The sequence below is a fragment of the Schistocerca cancellata genome, chromosome 8 (genome assembly GCF_023864275.1).
Source record: "Schistocerca cancellata isolate TAMUIC-IGC-003103 chromosome 8, iqSchCanc2.1, whole genome shotgun sequence".
Taxonomy (NCBI): Eukaryota; Metazoa; Arthropoda; class Insecta; order Orthoptera; family Acrididae; genus Schistocerca; species Schistocerca cancellata.
In genome coordinates this window covers 207,785,405-207,810,543 of record NC_064633.1, presented here as the reverse complement: position 1 = coordinate 207,810,543, position 25,139 = coordinate 207,785,405, and the positions used below count along the sequence as shown (strand labels likewise).

At 36.0% G+C, this 25,139-nt stretch overlaps 1 protein-coding gene across 3 annotated transcripts in view; it reads right to left on the bottom strand.

Moving 5' to 3' along the window:
- LOC126094738 (rho GTPase-activating protein Graf-like) overlaps nucleotides 1–25,139 on the bottom strand; it is a 573,129-nt gene that overhangs the window by 20,858 nt on the left and 527,132 nt on the right. For all 3 annotated transcript variants that reach the window (XR_007521868.1, XM_049909287.1, XM_049909288.1), the window contains exons 12-17: nucleotides 24,885–24,987; nucleotides 21,571–21,795; nucleotides 19,056–19,161; nucleotides 8,409–8,568; nucleotides 6,168–6,371; nucleotides 1,139–1,415 (exon numbers count right to left, since the gene is read on the bottom strand). Coding sequence is in view for 2 of the 3 variants with exons in the window: in XM_049909287.1 (XP_049765244.1) it covers nucleotides 1,139–1,415; nucleotides 6,168–6,371; nucleotides 8,409–8,568; nucleotides 19,056–19,161; nucleotides 21,571–21,795; nucleotides 24,885–24,987 (1,075 nt within the window). In the remaining variant the exon portion in view is untranslated. The remainder of the gene's footprint in view (nucleotides 1–1,138; nucleotides 1,416–6,167; nucleotides 6,372–8,408; nucleotides 8,569–19,055; nucleotides 19,162–21,570; nucleotides 21,796–24,884; nucleotides 24,988–25,139) is intronic.

Here is a 25,139-nt window from a genome sequence, read left to right as displayed (position 1 = left end):
GCCACTGTAACAAACACATCCCAAATGTTCTCAATACTGTAATACTGCAATCACTGGTTGGTGCATACCCCACAGTTCACATGTTGAGCTAGTATCCTCTTGGTGAAGAGGAATGTGACTGCTGACATTTAACAGGAAACTGGATCTAGCTGACCAGGTAACTTATTTCTCATTTTCATAGTCTAATTATAATGTTCTCATGTCCATTAAAATAGTAATTGATAATGTGATCAATTAAAGTGGATTATAAATATGATAAATATGGACTGCCAATTTCATATGACCATTTTCAATTATGTGCAAAGAAATGTATACTTTGAAAACTTTTCCCCCCAAGAGTACTACAATCCACAGTCAGCTAGGCTTTTGATTCCTATGATCTTGGATTAAGCAAATATATTCAAAGCCTTGATATCTATGAGTGATTCCATGGTCATCTAACTGTTTCTGATTGACAGTAATACCATCAACATGTGAAAACCAGGTAAAACTCACCATTTACATGACAATCACTCTAAGCTGCCAGGCAATGACAATATAGCATTTCTTATTGGCATCCAAACAAAATGTTTCCCTTTTTCTCCACACGGAAGCCAAATGAATAATTTCTCCATTCCATCACATATGTTAAATACCTTTTGCATTATGTCATGTTTCATGTACATAGCCTAAGCACAAATATTTTCACAGGAGGGGAATGCTTGTAATGTTCTGACCATCAGTGTACATCAGAACAAAAGCTAAAAGAAACTTTATTTGGAAGCATCCCTCAAAGCAGATAGGGTTGGAGGAAGTACAACTATTCAACATCAAAGTCACATCAGAAAAAGGACAATTCAGGTTGACAGGATACATTCAATGCAAATAATTTAAATCCTGGCCTATCCTCTACTGCTGTCTGCCATCATTTGGTCCCTTACTAGTCCTGTTTTACTGAACCCTTTCCTCTCCTCTCATTTGCTTTATGATTGCAGAGAGAGAGAGAGAGAGAGAGAGAGAGAGAGAGAGAGAGAGAGAGGTGAGGGTGAATTAACATTTTTTAACATGTAATGTAAGCACAAAAAGTAAAATCATATGTGTATCTCTTTTAAGAAAGATCTCAAGCAGCTAACTTTGTGTAATACATTATCATACTCACCCCTTGTGCTGTAAAAATAATGGGGCTTGGAGTGGTAGCTGTGGTAAGACGGATGCCCAAGACTCAGTAGGTTGCTTTCAGAAAAAGCTGAAACACTGGAAGGACTGACTCGACTTGACACAATGGAAGGCTGCAACTTATGATGAGCTGCAGCAGGAAGACCAGTCGTATGTGCACTCGGAGTTGGTGAAATACCATACCCTGGCCCTGTAATTCCTACGTGATTCATTCCTCCTCCCAACGATACAGGCGTTGGAGTGTCGTATGTGCGGACAAGCTGTTCCAAGAGAAAATACAGTTTCACTTACACAGTGTTAGCATATTTAACAGCAGAAATGTTTGTCTAACCTATGAACCTCCATTTAACTTGGTCCTTACATCAAGTAACCCACATCACCATCTCAGAGTTTTTGATATGTCAATGGTCTATTGGTACCCAAACATCTTGATGTTAAAAATATGGTACATTTCACATCGAAATTTAGGTAGCCACCTACGAATTAACTGATCAAGGAGGCATAGTGCTTAATACACTGGACCCACATTCAGTAGAAATAGGGTTTATATTTCCCATGGGCATCCAGATTCGTATTTCCCTAAACCGCTTGATGAAAATACTGCTGAGATTGTTCCCCCAAAAAGATCTAACAAACTCCTACCCTTTTTTTCAAATTCAGGTACACTTTGAAGCAATAGAAGCGGAAGCTGTAATAACAACTAAGAAGGTATCCCATTCCATTTTTTCTAAACGCTTCACCCAATATTATCTTGTTCTAGTCCACAGTCAACAGAAATCAGAAGCCTTTATATAAATATTACATGTTTCTGTGCCTGCCTGCTTATCTATGTGATTCAACAGTACCATAGTGAAGTAGAGGCCTCAGTTTCATTGACGAACATGAATTAACCTTTTTTCCTTTATATAACACCCGCTCCTTTTAAATATGAGATCAGTGCCTTAAACATTGCACCATCTGACTTGATGGGCAATGCTTGAATTGATCACGTAATTTATGAAGACATTTCTCTGACCGTTTGTATTCAGTTAATAAAAAGGCTGTATCTTTTCTTAATGAACCATTCCAACATTGACCTTAAGCAATTTAAGGAAACAATGGAAAATCCAAATCTGGATGGCTGAGTGGGAAATTGAAGTGCAACCACCCTGGATGCAAGTCCAGTATGCTAACCTCAGCACCACCTCATCTAGTAGTATCAAACAATGGAAAATCAAGGAACAATGACAATATTATGATTAGGGATAGACTGCTACTCACCATATAGTGGAGGTGTTGAGTCACAGATAGTTACAACAAAAATATTGTCCAAACAAGTAAGCTCTCAGCCAAAAAGGACTTCACTGGAATTAACACACACACACACACACACACACACACACACACACACACACAGTGTGGCTTCAGGTGCCAGAGGATACAGTCAAGTGCACGCGCGCGGGTGTGTGTGTGTGTGTGTGTGTGTGTGTGTGTGTGTGTGTGTGTGTGTGTGTGTGTGTGTTTTCGACAAAGGCCTGTTTGGCCAAAAGCTTGTATTGTGACAGTCTTTTTGTTGTGAATATCTGCGACTCACCATCTCCTCTATTTGGTGAGTAGCAGCTTTCCTTTCCACAATACTGTTGTGTCAGCTGGGAGCCATTTAATATGGAATGATGAGATAAGTATAGTTATGGGAGAATGCACATGCAGCAAAGTAATTTTATCATTCCAGTGATCCAGGAGACAAAGATTTCATTCTCAATCATTTACTGATACCGTGCTCAGACCAGAACACTTCCAGGTCTTCTAAGTGCATATTCTAAAGGAAGATAGTATCCATAAAAGAGTGATGTGTATCACAGAGATGCACATGCCACTGGGTGTAAGATAAGGTGATTTGCCTGAGAAATGATCAGGAAGTCAGCTCATCCTACACCCCTTGACAGCATGTGCAGTGATTCAGGCAGACTAATGGGAACTTGTGGTATAGAAAATGTAAATCAACCATTTTGTCATTGTCCTGACTTCAGCTGATAATTTGTGTACATTGTGTACAGGGATTAGAGTTGAGAAATAAATGAACAAGAGTAGCACAAGCACTTTATACTGTGAAATAACTTATTTGGAAAAATGCATAAACAAAACAATATTGTACACAAGGGATAAACCAGATGAGGCTGCACTGTTGTTAATAGACTGCCCTTGAAGCTGGGCACATGAAAACCCTAATCCCCACCTAGTTACCCTCTAAATTACTAAAGGCAATAGGATGGTTCCCAATGCGACGAGACCATGGCCAACTAACTGTTCCATCCTTGTCAAACTAGAGCTACGAAGTTCTTAAATGCCTGCACATATGAATTATGTTTTTGTTCTTAAACTGTAATACCAGGACATGACCAAAATTTTTGTGAAAGTGATATATAGGTGAATAAAATTTGAAGCTAAAATGTAGACTCAGCTATAAATAATTCAAAAGCACTAACTATGAATAAATTCAAAATGAATAGAAACCACTACTGCTGCTGTTGCTGCTACTGCACTGCTTTCTTCATCTTTCCATCTCCTTCCTCCTTACATATGTCCCTAACACCCAACTCAATCTCCTCCAACCTCTTCCCCTTTTCTCCCCAGAAAACGTAAGCTGTAATTTTTTAAACTATGAATACTAAGTATACTCATCTTCATGGGCTTGAATAATATACACTGGAGATGTGCTACCTGAAAGTAAGTAATGTCCAGTCCATCTGTCCTTTGAAGAATTTAACAAATTTTTGAATGGAACTTCACTTTCCCTATAATTTTTCTAAATGGATATTTCTGAAAATGAAATACAGCAGTAGTCCCACAACAATAAATGCAAAATTGTTACACCTTCAAGTTCTTTGAATCATATATATCTTTTTCTGGAATACTGATAAGAGGAGGTCCCAGGTTTGGGACTGAATTTTGGAAATTATACGATTGTGTATGTTACGATTCAAGGTACCACAAGCTGCAGGCATTCATGCTGGTGGGCCCTCATTTATGAGTCATCATCAAAAAAATTTCTTGATTGCACTTGCTGCTCTAAAGCTTTAAAAATAGCAGTGATATACAGGCTGGCAGCACAGTGTAATGGCTAATGTTCATTTGCCACCCACAAAAAGTAGTGGGTTAATATGTCATCAAGTGATTTGAAATGTTTTTATTTTTTAATCTTGATTGAAATGATTTCAATCATTATTTGTAATCAATTAATTGGTTTAAGTGCAATATTTTCTTCCTAATCCTTATTCACATCATTTTAACCAACATATTAATTTTTTTATTTGTCCTCATTTTTTCTTCCTTTCATTCTCCTTTCATTTGGAATTTTGGTCATGTGATTTTAATTATTATTATGTATTCAATTTAATTTCTTCTGTTTCATCATCTTGTATTTTCATTTATGTTATTTGCATTCATTATTTACTTAAATCCAATTTTATTTACAATCCCTTCTTTCATTTACATTTTCATCTGTATTATTTTGTACATAGGGCAACAAGAATTTTTGTTTCAATAGCTTGTGTGACAATCACCATTAAAAAAAAAAAAAAAAAAAAAAAAAAAAACTGAACATTTTGTAATGAAACACACATTTTTGACACTAGTGCACAGTCAATATAAATAGATTATTTTATCTTTTGTTCTTAACAAATAGATCACCCATTTTAAAAGTTTAAATATTATGAGATACAAATAAAACTAATTAAATTCACATGCACACAGATTCCAAATCGAAAAAGCACGAAAAGAAGAAAACATGAGAGTAAATTATGAAGTTCAAACAATGACTAAAATAGTGTAACAAAAGAACAGAAATAAAAAAGTACATTTAAACTACTAACTGAACAAAAATAATGATCAAAATCATTTTAAGATTAAAAAGTAAAAAATTTCAAAGCACCTGAGGAGATACAAACCCACAACCTTCTGCATATGAAATGAAGGGATACCTTCACCATTACATTGTACCACTAGTCTGTGAAAAGCTTGCCTTTAAAGCTCTTGAGAAATCAAACAAAATTATGAAATTTTTATGCACTGGTTACTCACAAAGGAGGGCCTATCAGGGTGAATAGCTGCAGGGTATGACACCTAGTGCCCTGACCTACATCACCATATAGCTGGTTTCAAACATTGGATTCCATGCCTGTGACCTCTCCTTGTGAGAAATGAGGGCAGAAAAAACTAGCACCACAAAACATTTTAAAAAGCACATTGTTATATGGGGAAATCATTTACTATCCTAAGCCTGTAAGTATTTATTTTATGCATCTAAAGAAAAACACTTTACACAGGAACTACATACTTTTGAAAAGCTCAGACAAATAATACCAAAGAAGATTACACTTATTGCCAGGTCTTTTCTATATATAAAGACTTCAACTTCTTAATGTCCAGTCTTTAATGTTATATCTCGAAAGTTCAAAATGGCAGAAGCACAGTTCCATTTCACTATGTTAAAAGGAAAAACAGAATATTCTCTTACACTCTGTAGCTTTGTAATCTACAGATTGGAATGTGCAAGACCACAGTGTTCAATATTATCTCAAACGTTTGTATTTGCCCTTCTTGTCCAAGCGTTCCACAAAGAAGTAACTGAATTGGTCAAGCAAACTGCACCTTATGCAGCTTTTAGAAAGAAAAGAAGAAGAAAAAGAAGAAAAATAACTTCAAGACAGACATATGAGGCCCTCTCAGTTTTTCACCCTGCAAGATAGCTAGCTGACTTTGGTAATACTAGAGCATCAGAAGATGAAAACAATTCTAGTTTCAAAAATGAAGTGCTAACTCAAATCAGTATAAATGAATAAACACCAAGTACTTTAAATCAAAATTTATAATGCTTGAATTTATTTTAAAATCCATCATTAATAGTATCTCTGTTCACAACATTTTCATTTCACTCTTGAAGTAAGTATAGGGGAGTTCTATTTATTATAAGAAGACTTATCTCAAAACCTGTTATGTCAAATTTTAAATTTGGAAAATGTAATTATACATACATGTGCAACAGCATGTGATGACTGCTGATGAGCATACTTTGCTCTAGGTGGAGGTATAACATGGTTGTGGTTATGGTTATGGTGTAGAGGAATGCCTCCATTTGTAGCAGCAGCAATATTAGTGGCCATCCCAAGCTGTGGTTGCATCTGTGTAGTTGCAGGTAGATTTGGTATTTCAGATGGCTCTGGGGATGTCCGGAATATCTGCAAAAAGTTAAACCTTTTATTTCTTCATGTGGAAATTAATGATTTTTTTCACTAAATAGACTTAATAAAAGCTTGAAAAGATTAATAACAACACTTCTGTCAATAACAATGCTGCAGCCTTTGTTATTACTGCATAACAGCAATATGAAGCAGACAGGCTCCTACCACATGAATCCAAAGAGCTACAGCTACTCCACCTTGTTTGGTGGAAACTTGCAATGACCAATATTTAACACACTTTTAATATAATTTGTTTCTTTACTTTCAAAGTATAATTTTACAACCTTTATTCTAAAAGTACGTAAAAATTTTTTTTTTTACTGTTAGCATATTTCTTTATATTAATATCTCATTATGGCCACAGCATTTCAATACAAGATTCACGTGTAAGTAGAATACTTTCTTTAAAATAGCTTTGTGACTGGCATTACAATGAGTAGTGTGATATGTGCCAGCCACATGTAGTTTTTCTCAAGCATCTGGTGCTCACTATGCTGTACACTTATAGGTACAATGCACAGCTTCGTCAGGCATGGCTGGTTGTAAGCTATCAATGCTGCACTCCACCACCACAATCTGTCAGTCACAAAGTTATTTTATTTGAGTTATAGATATCATGCATCATTTCTGACCATCACACTACCAATTTTAAGAAGCCCACAAAAATATGATGCAACTTGTACATTAGTATCATGATTTTGTTTTCACTTCTAAAGAGTACTTCAGCAGCAGACAATATTACTTTCAGTTTCGTGAGGAATAATGTGTTAACTCTTATATGACAAACACTGGTGCAGGTCTCGTGCATGGAGTTAATCAACATCAACAGTTGTGCATGAGATGATACAATAAGACTAGCCAAATTTGTCCACTACAGATGATAATATATTTCCATATTGAAAGCAAGCATCAGGAAATTAGCACATCTCTCTTAGTTGTATTACTAACAAACCTTCATGAGCTATTCAGCTGTAGAGAGACATGTTCTTACTGAGAACCCAAGAGAATTACAACTCATAAAACCATTAGGATATGTTTGTACTCCATGCGTATGATTTACTTTCGTGATGGAGTCTCAATAGTGTGGTGTATTGTTATTGGGGTAAAACATGGCTAAACTGTGTTAAATCAAATATGAAAAGGCAACACATGCTTCTCCACCATTTTAGAAATTTAAAACAGCAGCCCCCCAGAAAGTCATGATGACAGTCTTCTGGTGCTGCAATATTGGCCAGTACTTTATTATCTCATCAAGGAATCAACAGCGAACACAGCTGGTTATTACATAACGTTGGGATAATTTTGAAAGGCAAGTCACAGGAAACATGCCATAATAACTCTTGAACAGGTTTCATATCATATTTGGTAACACCTGTGCAAAGTTTGTCAACAGAACATATGACCTGTTGCAGCACTTAGGGTAGGAGATACTAAATGTGACCCCCCCCCCCCCCCCCCCCCCCGAAGTTCTTTTTGAGTAACCACTTCTTTTAACTATTCCATCCACGGCGGACTGCATTTTTAGGTGTAAGACTGCTAATATAGGTTAAAACATTATAATTTTTCATCAGCACAAATTTTTATGTATGCATTACTGGTACATGTTTTATGTTCACCACAAATTGGAAAATTAAAAGTCTTGCTACAGATGTGCAAAATCCAATATTTTCATTCACATTACTTCTACTGAGATATCAATATCTTGGTGAATCAAGGAATAAAGTTCTGGTTACCTTACTTTAAAATATTACTCATAAACTGCAATAATTTGATGCTACTAATTCTGAGTACTTCTCCAAACAACAACTTAATTAATACTTGACAGTTTGTGAAAATCCATATTTTATTCAAATCTTCAAAATATGTACTTCAAGTTCTTGTTAAATTATTAATTTATTACTAGATTCTTTGAACGACTCCTGTTTGAAAGGCTAGGACTTACCAGCAATCATGTATAATAGTTGTGTTACAAGCAGACCATAGGAAGAGGAGAAGAAAAAGGGATATACTATGTCAATATCAAACTTTACACACCTTGTCATAGTTCTCAATCAGTATCTCAATAACGACATTAAAGAACTTTGTCTCCATGATGGCCGCAACAGTTTCCTCTTCAGGACGCAACAGTGTAGGCCCAAAACAGGTGCTCAGATTGCTCACAGTCATCCGATTTTTTTCACTTTTCTCTGCAACCCTGCACAAAGTCCATTAGACATTTAAGTTTTTAGTGAGAAATCAATGTAAAATTAAGCAATGGAAATTATGATTATTTATCTTCTGGCATACAGAAGAGTCTTTGAATCACATCAACAAGCCACACAGATCTCAAGTACAATAGAACACAAATGACAATAGCTATAGACAAATATCAAAGTCTTTTACACAGTCTATCACACCACTCATCCCTGTGTGGAAATCTTCAGAAGGATCCTTGTATGCACATGCAAGAGATGTTGATACAACGTAACTGCCTGTTGTCCCAGACCATAGTCACAAAATGGTGATGAAAATTGGCCCCCACTTGTGGAGTTTGTCTGCAGATGTTCCACAGCCCATTCGAATGTTGTTCACTGTAATCCAAACTGCCAAGGCTGGTCAAATCCAGGTGTTTCTTCTGGTTAAGGTACCTTGGAGTCAATGTTGTTGCCAATGGCATTTCCATTCACTTTCAGTACAAATCCTGGCTGTGATAAGAGTGGGATATCTTGATCTTAATCTTTTTCGCTTCACAGGGAATGTGTTATATGCTGTCAAATACTGGAAGGTCAGGGTATCAACTATCTACTGGTATTCACATAGCAGTGTGTGATATTAGGAAGTGGAATGTGACTCAAGATAGGTAGCCCTTACATGGAAGTAAAATTGTATTGAGTCACTAGCACGAAATCTTTAAGTTGTACATCTATCTTTTCCACACACACACACACACACACACACACACACACACACACACACACACACACACACCTCGGTTGTTGAATATAAAAGCTCAAGAGTGTACCAGAGTACACAAGTCGAAGAGTGTCTGCGATCCCATGGTGCTCACTATAGGCCATAAGGTGTACCTTTTGCCAGACTGTAGAATGTGGTTGGTGCGGGTGCCTGAGAGAGAAGATTTTTGATAACACACTCTTCCAGCGATGACCCTTTGAGGAGCTCCAAAGTCTTTCTCATTATTCCGGATGTTGGGTCCCGTCTCAAATGCCAAAAACCTCCCAAGGGAACTGAGCCATTTAGGTAAAGTTTTCAAGGAAAACGGTTACAACAACAGACAAATTTCACAAGCAGTTTCATGTAAGCCATGAAAGCAGAACACCCCTGAAGATGATATGAAGAATACTGCATTTTTACTGTTTTGTAGCTCAGTAACAGGGAGATTAATCAGCATCTGAAAGAATATAAAATCGACACAGTCACAGGCCCCCAGTGAAGATCTTGCTACTAATGAAGCCTGAGAAAGACAACATAGGCTTCGGAGCACTGGGAACATACAAAATACTGTACTATTGAACAGCACTGTATAGAACATGAAAGACGTTTCCGTCTTTGTTATCCCGAAAAATCAGCTGTAACAGAACATGCAATGGAAAACTGATGCTGAATTGCATTTGACAACATTATTATTAAATGGACAAATAGCTTCTGGGATAACAGAATAAATGAAGCAACAGAGATCAAATATCGGACAACACCCTCGACAGAGACAGTGGATTGCAGCTGAGTACAGTCTGGGATCCTGTGATTGGGGAGCTGAAGCAGTCGTGCCACCAAAACATTTCCATATATGGTGTGTGACTGGACACCAGTGATGTCACTGGTGGCACCACAGCTATATAAACACAGCAGTGGCATTCTCACAACAGTCAACCAATTGACAATGGCAGAGGAGATCTCTGCTGAAAGCTCATGGGCAGTTAACCACTTGATGTAGCTTGACACCCAAGAATATTTTATTAACTGACAAAGTTGATGATGAATAAATAAAGGTTCAAGAAAAAACAGAAGGTCCCTTTACTTTTTGATCACACCTCATATGTTCACACACTGCACTGAAGAAAATGTAATTTTCAGCAATTGTCTACTTAGCAACTGTCTACCGAAAAAAGTTTATTTAGTGGCCTGGAAGATTGCTCAAGATGTACCTCTACTTAAATCTAACAAGAATACTAACTAATTTCACTTGTCAGCTGCTTGTGGAAAGTTCAGGAGCATCTCATCTTGAAGAAATTCCAAGTTCATCAACACCTCCATTATTGGTTTCTACCTAGATCACAGCATAACCAATCGATCTCTACATCTTGTTAAAAGTAGGTATGTACGGTATTCTGTGATTTGTATTCCACTATAAGAATAAAGTGTGTAAGATGGTGCAGGGAAGATTCCCCTTTATGCCAATGACAATACCGATTTTCAATTTTACTGTCAGTAAGTTCCACGAAGAGTTAATTGCTTTTCTCAACTAATGCAAATTCTGGAAGAAATAAATTAACATTATATGAAGATAGTAACTGTTCTCGAAAGAACAGATACCATTGATGACTGTGCAGCCTCGGTGGCTCAGATGTCTGCCATGTAAGCAGGAGATCCCAGGTTCGAGTCCTGGTCGGGGCACATATTTTCAGCTGTCCACTTCGACGTATAGCAACAACACCTGTCCGCAGCTGAGAGTTTCAGTTAATTATCATTTATTCTAGAGAAGCTGCATGGTCATCAATGGTATCTGTTCTTTCGAGAACAGTTACTATCTTCATATATATAGTTAAAGGCTATCCAGCCACTGAACTTCGTCTGTGCGAATGCACACTGGTTGCTCAAACTCTTACAGGAATTGTCACCTTAGTGTGAGCGAGTAATGAGTGGATGGGCAAATATCTATTAGGTACATTACGTATGTAGATTGTGGACAGCTGGGAATGTGGGTCTGATGGGAGGCATGCAAGGCATAAGTCCCTGCAGTCGTGCTATTCATTTGTGTCCTCAGTGGCTCAGATGGATAGAGCGTCTGCCATGTAAGCAGGAGATCCCAGGTTCGAGTACTGGTCGGGGCATACAGTTTCAGCTGTCCCCATCGAGGTATATCAACAACATCTGTCAGCAGCTGAGGGTTTCAATTAATTATCATTTATTAATATTATACTACCACCAGATCATTCATAATGGGTTTGTTTTATGAATGTTCTTGATGCATTAATTCTCTATGAAAATGTGAACTTTTGGCAACATTCACCGTTTTTTTTTTCAACAACCGACTGCCAAAGCAGTAAAAAAGTTACACAGATGTAGTAGTACCCAATGTGATACGAGAATACAATGTCCCCCATGAGGTAACAACCCTCACACTGTCTTTGTTTCCGTCACAACATACAGTATGGTACATACTGTTATTGAAACAATTTCAAATAAATTAGTTGGTAAAAAAAAATTTGATTTTCTCACATCACGTAGCCTCATTCTATCAGCTTCATTCATAAACAGTCATAGTTACTGTGATGTTTAACCACTAAGTAAACTATTGTGCATAATTCGAATGGTCTGTATTGACAGCTAGAGGGTACTAAGAGTTTGCACTTGGTGCATTTGATGTCAGATATTGCTGTGTACAAAATGTAGATAACTCAATCATCAAAGGGGTTGTGCAAATTAGAATTTGTGTGAACATCTTTAACAATGACATGAGATTCATATTCAACAGTGCGTAGAGGTAGGCAATTCGAACTGAAAGACTGCGTAGTAATATGCATGATATCATACACTGTGCCAAAAACAAAGATGATGCAAGTGATATTTCATTGTTAGTGCCACTTTAATCTCTGGCCACAGTGGGCACTACGATATCAGTTACATCTGTCTGTATAATTCCATTAGTACTTTGACACTTAGTTGCACTCCTGGTGGTGAATTCAACACTTGGTTTTTCATAGAAAATTAATGCAACAAGTGCGTAAGGAACATTCAATAGATATATTGCCTCTGCTAGCTGATGGAAAGTGGAATGCAATGACACTGCTGTTTATTTAGACCTACAGTTACAATAGAAACTTCATTTTGCAAAATATTAATATAGTTTGTTGTTAAGATTGAACTACATTCTTCAAGAACCACTATGTAATGAGACGGGGTTAGCTGTGGTAAATAAGGTGAAATTTCAACAACATAAGGAAAATATAGATTGTTATTTACCATAAGGATGACCCATTCAGTTGCAGGCAGGCACAATTAAAAGACACTTACACATCAGCTTTCAGCCACATCTTTCATCAGAAAAACACACACACACACACACACACACACACACACACACACACACACACACACTCTCTCTCTCTCTCTCAACCATCATCTCCAGCAGTTGCTCTGCCCCGAGATGTGCTTGTTTGTGTGAATGAATGTGTGTATGTGTCTCTCTCTCTCGTTTTCTGATGAAGGCTGTGGCTGAAAGATAATGGGTAAATGCCTCTTAATTGTGCCTGTCTGCAACTTAATGAGTCATCTTTTATTGTAAGCAGCATTCTATCTTTTAATTACATTGTCACTATTTCAACCTACAGTATCCACTGTTCGATTTTAAGGTGGAATTTTATTAATACATATCTGCGCCTAAGGTGGTCTTATTCGACCAGTGCAAAAAGATGACCCCATTGATTAAGTTAGAAAGAACATCCTCCACACTAAACAAAGAATTTAGGGAATAAAGCCTCTGCAAGCAATATTCAAACTGCTACACAATCATTAAAAACATCACAAAACCAGTCACTACTTCATCATTGCACAGTTAAAAGTATGATGGGGAAAGTCTAGTGATGCTTCTGCAAAATAAACAAGATATTTTGAGAATTTGTTTTACTCCGTCTCCAAAGGCAAATGGCCAACAATGGTCTCTTATTTCTTTAATGTTCAAGTTCTAACAATGATGTATAGAATATAACTCAAAACCCTGTAAAAACAAGATAGTTACTACCTCTGTTTGCCCAAATAACCAGATTTCAATATTTTTTCACTCAAGCAACACCACGAGTTCGCCACAGAGAGCGTATGGCCTATCACTACTCTATAAGCTGATGTTTCTTCTTCTTTGTCTTCTAATTTTTGACACTAAAATACTTGTTTATGCAGAATGCTGTAGTAATCTCATTGTATCTTGGATAAACAATATTTGTAATTGCTTAATGCCATATGACTAAGTATTGTACTATTCAATCACAATTAAATCATAACATATGGAAGCAGCAGAAGGTATTTGTCCTAGAAATAGAATTTTTTTAAAAATAACGTGGTGTTCTAATCTCAATATTACTCCAGTTGTATATATAATGGAACCAACAAGTGATCTCTCATTGACATTTCATCTGTGGTACCAAGACAGGAATTTTCTTTGTATTTCCATTTCCCAAAAATTTGAGAATCTACATGAAGAATACAGCAATATCGTCTTAATTCCAACAAATGATAACATCAATTATGACGTGAGTTAAACACAACAGTTTTTCTTCAACTAATACAACAGGTACATATCACACTTTCCAAGGGCTCTTTAATCTAGCCATTGACACTAAAACACAACACATTAGATTAGATTAGATTAGATGTACTTTTTGCTCCAACAGATCCGTAGTGAGAAGATTCTCCACAATGTAGAACATGTCAGGAACACAAATATATGCAATAAATATTTATAAGGAAAAACAAATATGCTAATGTATCTTCTACAGGTTCCAATGAAATAGTTCTCACGGATGTGGAATAAACCAAAAAATTTTACAAGGTAATAAATAACTTGTCACAAAATGTGTAAATGTTCAATATGGTCCAATGGTCAATATGGTCCAATCCAACATGTCAAAACTTACCCTAAAATTTTTACACAGGAAGAATACGTCATAAATAATTTTTGCATTCCATATTGACAGCTAAACTGTTGTCACACAAATGACTTGTAGAGGAAAGACAATCAAGGCAGTGTATGAAGTTGCATTACAACTTCCATCAATTGAGACTTTAATTTGTTGACATGAAATATTTTATAACCATTCCTGCAGCACAGTTCTTATGACAATTTTTGAATAATGTATATTTTATTAAGAAAGAAACAGATCCTTGTTTGTTCCATGTAGTCATCACAAAAACGTGCAGTGCCTATCGGATGATGGGAATAAATACTGTATTTTCCTCACACCAGGCACAATGATAAAAGAGAAATAAATGGATTCAAGCACTTCATGATAATTACTAGTCTCATTTAGACAAAATTGGGATGGAGTACGAAATGGTCATGGCCTTTGTTGTGCATACCGTTCAGCATACCAGGCACACTTTATCAAATTCATAAAATGTTGTGAGGCAAACCAACAATGTAGTAACAACTTAAGTTTAACAATATTGTTTCACTGATAAACCTGAAATGATAAAAAGCTACCAGAAATTATACTGTCCGACAGTTTATCAAAAAATGCTTTACATAGATGAAAAAATTTTTTATCGAGAGGCTGAATCATGCTATTAGTTCCTGGTGGAATTCAAATTATGTTAATAGTCTTTTTGTCATCCTCTTAATGACAGAGGTGTTGTGATGCAAAGACCAAGAGTCCGACAAACACAATGAATTATTTTCTCCCATTTTTACATGTGTTTCTACATTGATTACAAGAACCATTGTTGTATATATGATATGATATAGTATTCCCCAACTGCAAAGTGTCCATGCCTTTTATCGCTCGAAATGAAGAAGTGCCATTTGCACACAGTTATTACTAGAATTCTGACTGATTGGCTTTATACGCAGCTTTTCGGGGATAACAAAAATCTTCATGTCAGCTACAAATTTCTCTACAATATTACCTATTAATGACATCTCCTCTGCACATTTATTCGAAGTAAACTTCATAATTTTGTGATTTCCTTTTCCATATAATTTCCTAAATCTACTTAAGCAGGTCAAAGAAGCCTGGAAATCAGTAACATTCATCTCACTTGTGATTAAGAGTCTGGATGTGGTGATGCATCCACACTGAAATGATCATTGGTCATTCTCATCTTAATTATATATTTTTATCCTGCAGCCACTATGAATCAAGACCAATGGGAAAATGCCTGCAGGAATTGGCAAAATGTCGTGAGTAATGAGGATAATGGGCAAGGGGCACTACATCAGTAGTGCGTGGCTAAGTTGAGAATTTGGGTCTGATGGGAGGCCTGCTAGGGTAGTCTTTGCAGTTGCAATGACCACTATGTTCACATGGCACAGTGGTTAACACATCTGATCCATGCAAAAAAAATTCAGGGGAAGTTTTGACATGTTGAACTGGACCATTTCCCTGTGAGGTGTGCTTCTGACAATTCTTAGATTATTGTAACCGAGTATCATCAAATAGAAAAATTATTTTACAGAACTTATTAACAATGATTGCACTGAATTTGTATGTAAGTCAGTTTGTACTAACACATTATTTGGCGATACTCTTAACATATACACATCAAACTTCATTAGCAGTTAAACTTTTTATAGCTGCTCGCAAGTTACTCAAAATGTTTTTCCGTATCAATGGACGCTTTTCTGGACCAAAGTAAGTAAATTTAAATCTTTGTGAAGATAATTCTTATTAATAATAATGACTCCATGAACTGAACTTTTGGTTTTAAAAGGAGATATATTTTAATGACAAATTTCATTAAGGAATAAATACATTGAGAAACAGTAGTTAATACCCCTAATTCCTTGAACGGGCCTCTGAAGGATATTCCTGAGTTCACACCACATACAATTGTTATTATACAGTTTTGGTCCCATAAAACTTTAGCTCGGATTGATGAGTAATGCCGTATGAAATTATGGAACGAAAGTGTGTGTAGTATTCCAGCATTTTTATTTTTACATCATCCATGTCTGATGACATTCACATTGCAAATAGAGCTTTGCTGAGGCACTTCAACAGCTCAGTAGTATGCTCCTCCTAGCTGAATTTATCATCACACTGCAATCCCAATAATTTAACACATGCAACTTTGTCTATCTGCTTCTCATCATATTTTAGTTCAGGTGCAGCCCTATACAGGGGAAACTCTGTTACAGGTTCTGAACTGCATGCAGTGTGTTTTTTTTTTAAGTTTAGTGACAAACAGTTGGCTAGGAACCATTTATTAATGTCCATGAAAATTTCATTAACCAAACTTTCTATGACAATACTTATTTGGCTATTTTCTGCAATGTTTGCATCACCTGCAAACAAAATAAACTGGTCATCTGGTAATGTTATAGATGAAAGGTCATTAATACATACAAAAAAAGTAAGGGGCCCCAAGATGCAACCTTGTGAGCCACCACATACAATTAGTTCCCAGTTCTTCTACATAGCTGTTCTTAGTGACATGTATTGGCAGTTTCTTGTAGCATCATGTGAGCTGACAGAGGTTTAGTCTGTAGTGGATGTAATTGCTAGTAGTAGAGAGACCATAATGGTGCCTGATAGCTTAATACATGTCTTTTTCTTAATGACATCCTTGTTTCCTGTCCTGAGATATAGGATGTGAATCATTTTGCAACATTTCCTGTTACATAATTATTGTATAATTTACATGATTTACACAGTCAGGTGCCTTTCACAGATCACAAAATATACCAGCATCCTGTAATTTATTGTCCAACAAATTAAGTACATTCTTGCTATATGTGTAGATAGGCTTCTCAGTATCAGAACCCTTTAGAAATCTGAACTGTGACTCTGACAATATCTTATTTTCTGTCAAATGATTGATAAGCTAATGGCATAATACTTTTATAAAATTTTGAAGAATGCTGGCAAAAGTGAAATTGGATGGAAATTTGGCAGTATTTCTTTATCTCCTTTCTTAAACAAAGGTTAACATCAGCATATTTTAACCATTCAGGTAATGTTACACAGGTAAGTTAACATCTTAGTAAACTCTGAAACATTCTCTTTAATTAACTTTGTTTGTATTTTATTATAACCACTATATTCTTTTTTTGATTTTACAGATTTTATGGTGGACATTCCTTCTACTGGTGTAGTGAGGGTCATATTCATACTACTGAAGTTAAACACAAATAACGGTCTGGTGTATTCCGTGGCATCATCTACTGAACCTGACAACCTCACCTTTTCAGTAATAGTTATGAAATAAATGAAAACATTTTGTAACATAGTCCATATCTGTTACCAACATAATCTTTACTCTTAATGCTATCTGCTCCTCTTCGTGTCTGTTTCTACCAGTCTCCTCCTTCACTGTGTTGCTTGTTGTTTTTGTTTTGCTATCTGAAGTGATAATCTTTTTCTCGTTATGCATTTGCTTTAATGTACTTATTGTGATGTTTAATATTTTACAGTATGTCTTGCAATGAGCTGTCCCATCAACATCAGAAATGTTTTTGACTGATAAATACAGTTTGCTTTCTGTTTCACAAGATATCTTTATTCCTTCAATAATCCATTGCTTCCTTGTAGACTTTGGTCTAGTCCGGGTCTTTTTGTGGGAAAACAGTAAACAAATAAGGTAAGGCCTTTGTTAATAAAAGTGTTGTATTTTTTGTCCATACCATGAGCACTGTATACATTACTCCAGTTCATGTCTCTGAGGAGTGTCCTCAAATAAATATTTGGGTTACTGAACGAAGCAGGTGAAAGGCAGTTAGTACTCAACCTCTGTGGAAATAATCTGGTTTATAGCAATTGTTAATTACACTGTTCCAACATGTCCCACAGATTTTCTGTTTGGTTCAAGGTAGGTGGCTCCGCAGGCCAGTCACGCTGTAATAGGGTGGAGGAGTGCTCAGAAAATCAGTCACACATTCTTCTAGCCCAATGAACTCTGCTGATGTCATCTCTATGTGCCTGTGTGAGAAAAGACCTCTTATGAGGTGACCAACTCCACATGCTCATTGCATGCCGTTCCTGTTACAATGTCCTCTTCCTAACAGTTTGGAATGGATCTTCATTCACTGCCTGCAGCAATTCTTGTCATGTTTGGAAGAGATTTTTAATCCACAAGCTGTGAAACGTGTCAGACATTTCACGCCATACGCTCACAGGCATACCGAAACATGATTGCCTCTTCTTGCCTTCATCATGTCCTTAAATTTGCCCATGTTTATTTACAAAGTCTGCTTGAAACATAAACATCTCATTGATTGTTACTGCACTGTGCTCACATACAGGCAGTCAGGCAGTGTACAAGCAGTTGAGTACATGACTCAATAACTGCAGCATCCATAAAGGCATAATGATTCACGTGTGTGTGTGTGTGTGTGTGTGTGTGTGTGTGTGTGTGTGTGTGTGTGTGAGTGAGTGAGTGAGTGAGAGTGAGTGAGTGTGAGAGAGAGAGAGAGAGAGAGAACACATGTGAGCTCTGGAGTGACTAATTCTTTTATCCATTTAGCTTTCGCACAAGTAAAAAAAATGTGATTTCCTGCCCCCCCCCCCCCCCCTACTGTGCAATTTTAAAGGGCAGAAGTGCATTAAGTTAAAAAAAAAAGGACTATGAGATACTTTGTAAATGAGCTACACCACCCTAGCATACACAACTGCATCATAGTTGAACATTCAAGGGAAAAAGCTTATGACCAAGGTAACGGTATTTTTTCTTTCACAAGCAAAGTTCTGACACTGCAAACATCAACATTAGCCATACATTTGTGTTTGAACACAAAATAACATCACAAGCACTTACTTTTTCAGGTGCCTGACAAGCATGTTGAGCATGTCAAAGTTCATTTGCGGTAGTCGATGAACCAGTGTATGTACATCATTCACTCTTTGACTTTTTGTTTCTTGTTCTGAAATACAGGAAAAAATAATTTGCACAAATCAATGAAAAGTGTGATAGAAGAGTGAAGATGAAAGTTCCTTTTTTTCTAAGATAGGGAGCAGAAGGTAAAAAAGTTATAGATACCTGAAAAAATGGAAAAAACAGAAAGCAAATACACTATCATTATTTTACATTGAAAGTATCAATTTTGTAATTTTAATGTTAGAATTATTAACTACTAACCATGACTTAAAAATCAAAACAGTTATGCTCAGGAATGTGTAACTATATAGTACTGCTAAAGTAGTTTAAAAGTATAAACATGTATATTCTAGAAGCTATATTTACCAACCAGCAGCAAGAAAACACACATATAAAGGTTTGCAAGCTTTTGGAGCAAGTGGCTCCTCCTGCTGGGAGAAGGGTTGAACAGAAGCAAGAGAGGAAGAAGGAAAAGGACTGGTGAGGTTTAGAGAAACGGGTAGAGTTCGGAAAAGATGCTCACAACCTTGGGCCAGGGGAGATTTACCAGGCGAGATGAGAAGGAAAGACTGATTGTTGGGGACCACATTGGCTTTTTTTTCCCTTCACCCATCTTCCTTCCCCTTCGACCCTTCTGCCAGGAGGAGGAGCCACTGGCTCTGAGAGCTTGCAAACTTAAAATACCGTTATATGTGTGTTCTCCTTTCACCTCTTGGTGAACAGAATTTTTATCTATACATTTACATTATATTTTCAAAAATTGATTGCTTTCCTACAAGCTATATTGTTTGTTTAATGACTGCATCCAAATATATAAACAGTTTTGCATCAGTACAATAATACTAATAAAGAAAAAACTTACATCAGCAGACACAAAGCAACACCCTAAGAAAAGAGTCCACAACATGCAGAATTAAAATTTGTCAATGCACTCATCCCAGTACAATAATGACTCTTCCCACACTTAAGTTAAAGTTTTGACTTATGAAATTTCTTCTAAAAAAACCCTTTCTACACATTAAAGGAATGTTGTAGTTAAATACAGAATATGAAATGTTTTGTGGAAAAAAAACACCAAACGCAATAGTAGCAAAGCACTTATGCATAATTTTAAGAGATGTTAATCAATGACTTACTCAGAAGAATGAATAATTTTGTTATCAACTTTTGCCATTTCTGTATGTACACAATGAATCATTCGATGTTGAATGAAGTGTTTTTTATTATTATGTGCAAATACAAATATATTTCTAGTTTTTCCCAATAAACTGTACATCAGCAATGAACAGTTTCTATCTCAAAAAATCATGAAAGAAGAGTATGAACAACAGTGGTTACATAGATAAATAATACGAAGTTAATATAGGGTGTATAGATATTCTCTATTTCACTCTTTATTAGTTCATAGCGATGTTAACACATCCTCTGCAAACACTCATTTATTGTTTTCTCTCACTGTTTTCTTAAAATCTTTCTCTAAAAAACCTGTGGCACGTAACTGGGGTTGCCCAACAAGTTTCGGTTCGATTTACCCACAATAAACAGAAAACAAATCAACAAAAAAGATTCATTTCTCAGCAGTAATGTCAGGAGGATACCCATCCTCTCATTTGAAGAAAGTGATATGAACACCTACTTGTCGCTTTCCTGACACTATACAAACTATATCTCACATCTTGATTTCATTCTGGAGCTACTGTCAAGCATGAGTAGTATGCAGTATGTATGTGTGTGGTTTACATTTATCTAATTTTTGTTGTATATTAAGATTAAAACATAAAAATCCAGTTATGAAAATGGCCAGCATGCGGCCATATTTTCATGAAGAAAATGTCCCTTATTTGTAAATATACTGACGTGTTTGACACTGTGGTGAGTTACAATGAATATGACCCATCTAACATGAAAAAAAAAAATTAAAGACTCTTGACTGCTTTGACAACATTTCTTAATACATTACAGATTTTCTGCAATGAGTTGTACTGCAGACATCTAAGGGGCACATAGTTTGAGACAGAAGCATAGCAGATGGTAATAAGTTGTTTTTTGAAAAAGCTTAATTTAATTTGGCAGCACTAACTTCTCTATCATAATTTAGATCACAAATAACTTATGTCTCACAAAACTTTTTCTTTTATTATCCCCCTTTCTTCTTTGCTAAGAGTTTTACACCTTCATAAACACTCATGCTTTCTTTTCTTACGCCCTCCCAGAGTTTAATTTTTTGGTCTATATGAGCAACCATGATGTGTTCATACATTTTTGTCTATAAAATCAACCCCACAAATTGATTTGGTATTATGTAGAAGTAATTTCTAGCAAACGCGATTCTGATATTTTATTCATACAATGTGATCAGTATTAATCAAATCATAAAATTTAATTCCATTTCTTCTTTCTTTCAGAGCATAATTCCAGTAAAAAAAAACTGTTAAGATAATTAAGTATCACTTACTCGCAGCAGCAACAAAAGCGTTATGGTGACGGAATGTCATCAATGGTTCTGGTAGGTTGCGAAGATAAGTCTTGAGAGCACTAGTGATAGTTTTACTCTCCCATTCAGATTCATCATCCAGTGCCTGTAGTCTTTCAGGTTTTCTCTTGTCTAAGCACATCTGCAATAATTTCGTTACCTTCGAGTTGAGGCCCACCATACGGTACAGACCTGTTTCCTCCAAACCTAAAAGATATTAAGTAATAAATGCATCAGTTACTCTGTTTTGGTGTTCATCTTTCTCAGCAGCTATTATTATTATTATTATTATTATTATTATTACTACTACAAGCCTACTGCAAACAGAAAAAAATTATTTTGGCAGATAAATTTCACTTCTGTTAATAAAGTAACCTCAGTGATCACACTGCTAACATTACCAGCTCATAATAGATTCTTTTCTCGTGTTAACTATATATTTAAAAACAATATTGCTAATAGATGACATATTTTAAAAATTTGCTACACTGTTTGGCTTCTTTTTCCATGTTCAGATTACAACTGGTTTTTCCTTTCATTATCAAGATACACTAGAACTGAATTTACTCAGCGTACAGCACAGGTACAATTTCTTCTAGTTTTCTGACGACCACTTTGACGAAACAAAACTCCTGAATGTACGCAGTGCAAATTTAACTCTAGCTTGTCATAAGAAGTTGAAAATTAACTAAAATCCCACAACACAATTATGTAAAATATGTAATTCACTAGATAAACTATGTCTTCTGTCTATAATAATCTACAGAACAAAATTATTATGTAGTTATAATATTTATAGCACAAACTCTGAGCATACTTTGCTAATCAAAGTGAAACATGTCTGGTGAAACAGGTTGTCAATTTGCAGTATGTTTATGAGAAATATTCTTTTTTAAGTGTACAAAAAGCATAAATATAATTTGAAGATATTCAAAGGGCCATTTAACAACTTTCTAAATAATTTATTGGGCATTAAATGTCACCTGTGCATCGAGAATGAATGCCAAAACTTTCCAAGATTTTCACTCCAGATGTGGAGCATAATAATAAGGATATTATATTATTGACCTCAAAAACAGTTTTCTTTAAATTTTGTTACTGCTTTCGATATCCAGCACTCACATACATGTGGAGCTGTTCTCTGCTCTTTTTATTAAATATTAGGTCAGCCTATGAAGATTTCATAAAATATTTACATCACCAATTTAAATACCATTTGTATGAGTGTCATCCCTTATCCAGCTGTCCCTATTTTGGCAGCCGCTGGGTAAAAGTCCATCTCACGTCTTAAATATTTTAAATATGAGAATAATTTTTATAGAAACTGAGAAGCCAGATATTAACCCTCTGACTGCTGTGAAGAAGTTAACTTGTCACACTCAATCGCTCCCCAGGTGCTGAGAATGTGTTTAAATGAGGCTCCTGTGTTTTCCTGAAATGCTACCGATGTGTTCTGCTGAACTCTCACTCTGCTGGGGCCAAGTTACTTCCATATCTCAGAGGATAAAAAAGTTTTGAGTATTTGCCATACAACTTATGTGCCTCTTTGCTTGCTATCATTTGCAAAATATCTTGTTTCTACATCTTAACAGTTTATGAAATATGATGACAGTTATAGCCACATGGTTCCCAATGTACAGAGCCACAAATGGACACATTGCACTAGGCCATCCATCAGATATAAAAAAACAATGACTCGAGACTGGGATATTGACAGAAGATGACAGATCATCCAGCTTGGCCTTAGGTAACACCTCCTACTGCTGGACAAACTCCTGGATTCCAGCAACTGTTAGTTCTGACAGATTTAGGACAACAGACCTTCATCTTAGAAGTTACATGCACAGTCAAATCTGATTGCAGTCCCAATAAGAAATTTGGTACACCATGGCACCTGACTCTAAATGTTGTAGATACTCACTCACTAATCCAGGCCTGCATGTTCAAACATTATCGTAAATCAGATTGAATCTAGCATCATGAAAAGGATGCACAAAATCATATCTACAGGCTTCAGCCACCACAAACAGAACACTCAGGAATCATATGCAGCAGAATATGTGCTTGCAATATGATGCTAACACAAAAGAGCATCCCTATGTCACCACATCAGCCCCTTTCCACAATACTAGCAGAATTGTGATGTGTCTAAGGGGAATATGACATGAACAGAGGGCAAGAATCATTCTCCAGACTAAACTGTAACTTATTCACAAACAGCAACTTCATCACTGTTCCTGAGCTGTCATATGGGAAAATACATTTCATTTGCCCAAACTGGGCAGTGCCTCTGTGCAAGAAAAATGAATGTAGTAGGTCTCAAGTGCATAAAGAGTAACCTCTCAAAACTAATGATATACATGCTGATTGAAGATGTAAGACTCAGACACTGCTTGGACATTTTCAGGTATAAAAGGTAGGATAACAATGCCTGGACAGGTTGCCCCACTTGGTACACATACTACCACTGAATGTTTATTTTCTCCTGGAACCTTCTCTACAGCTACAAAATGATCTGCAGGTGACATTCAACTCCCAGACACTTTGTATTTTTTGTACCAGTTTCTTAATCTACCAATGATCGGGCCACGTGTAATGAAACCCAAATGTGTTCACTGTGACACATTGCTTCTCTGTGACTTGATTATTGTGTGCTAAATGAACACAACACGGAGTCAGAACCACTACAGAAGCTGCCTGTACAGACACAATGAATGGTCCTGTATGGGAATGTCAATAATGTTACATGTTTCTGTATAATTCTAATGCAATTTCACTGCATGGTGTTACCATAATACAGTGTGTTTTCATTGATCTTGAGATCTCTCAACTGAGTGTAAGCAACATACTGACTCCTAAAAAGCTGTACCATGCAGTAATATTTTCTGGTATTTAACATAAATTTCGAGATTTATATGTTAATGGAATGTAGTCTTGTGGTATTCTAAAGTTACATTTCTTCAAAAATGTACTAAATACACAAGAAAATCTCTAATACAAGAATCATATATAATTTTTTTTTTTATTTTCATGGAGAAATAGGAATTTTATGTTGAAAGTGGTAATGGAAACACGTGATATAATGTAAATATCTTAGCAACAAAGGTAATAACTAATGAAACAGTTGAGGTGACTCCATGCCTCTACTATTCATTGTTATCTTTGCTCTTAAATTATATTAATGTTCAGGTTCAAATTTATGTGCCTTAATATTTCAACAATGAATAATTTTTTATGGTCTACAATTGAAATAATGGCAGAAACCTCATAAAAATCATCCACTGTGTCTTACTGACCTCTTTTCTCCAGAACTTCAATACACTTGCTGACAAATCTAAACCCTGTTTCATCTAGAGATGTTTCTTCAGATTTTGATGATTTACCAGGTACTGAATATGTCTGAAACCCAACAAAAATTTTAATGAGTCAAACTATTCATTTGTATAAGGAGAAACTCTTTGCTACATCATGCAAGCTCAAGCATGCTGCAACTATGAAACACTAACATGGAAAGAGTGAATAGAAAGACACTACCATTTAAAAGGTTAGGC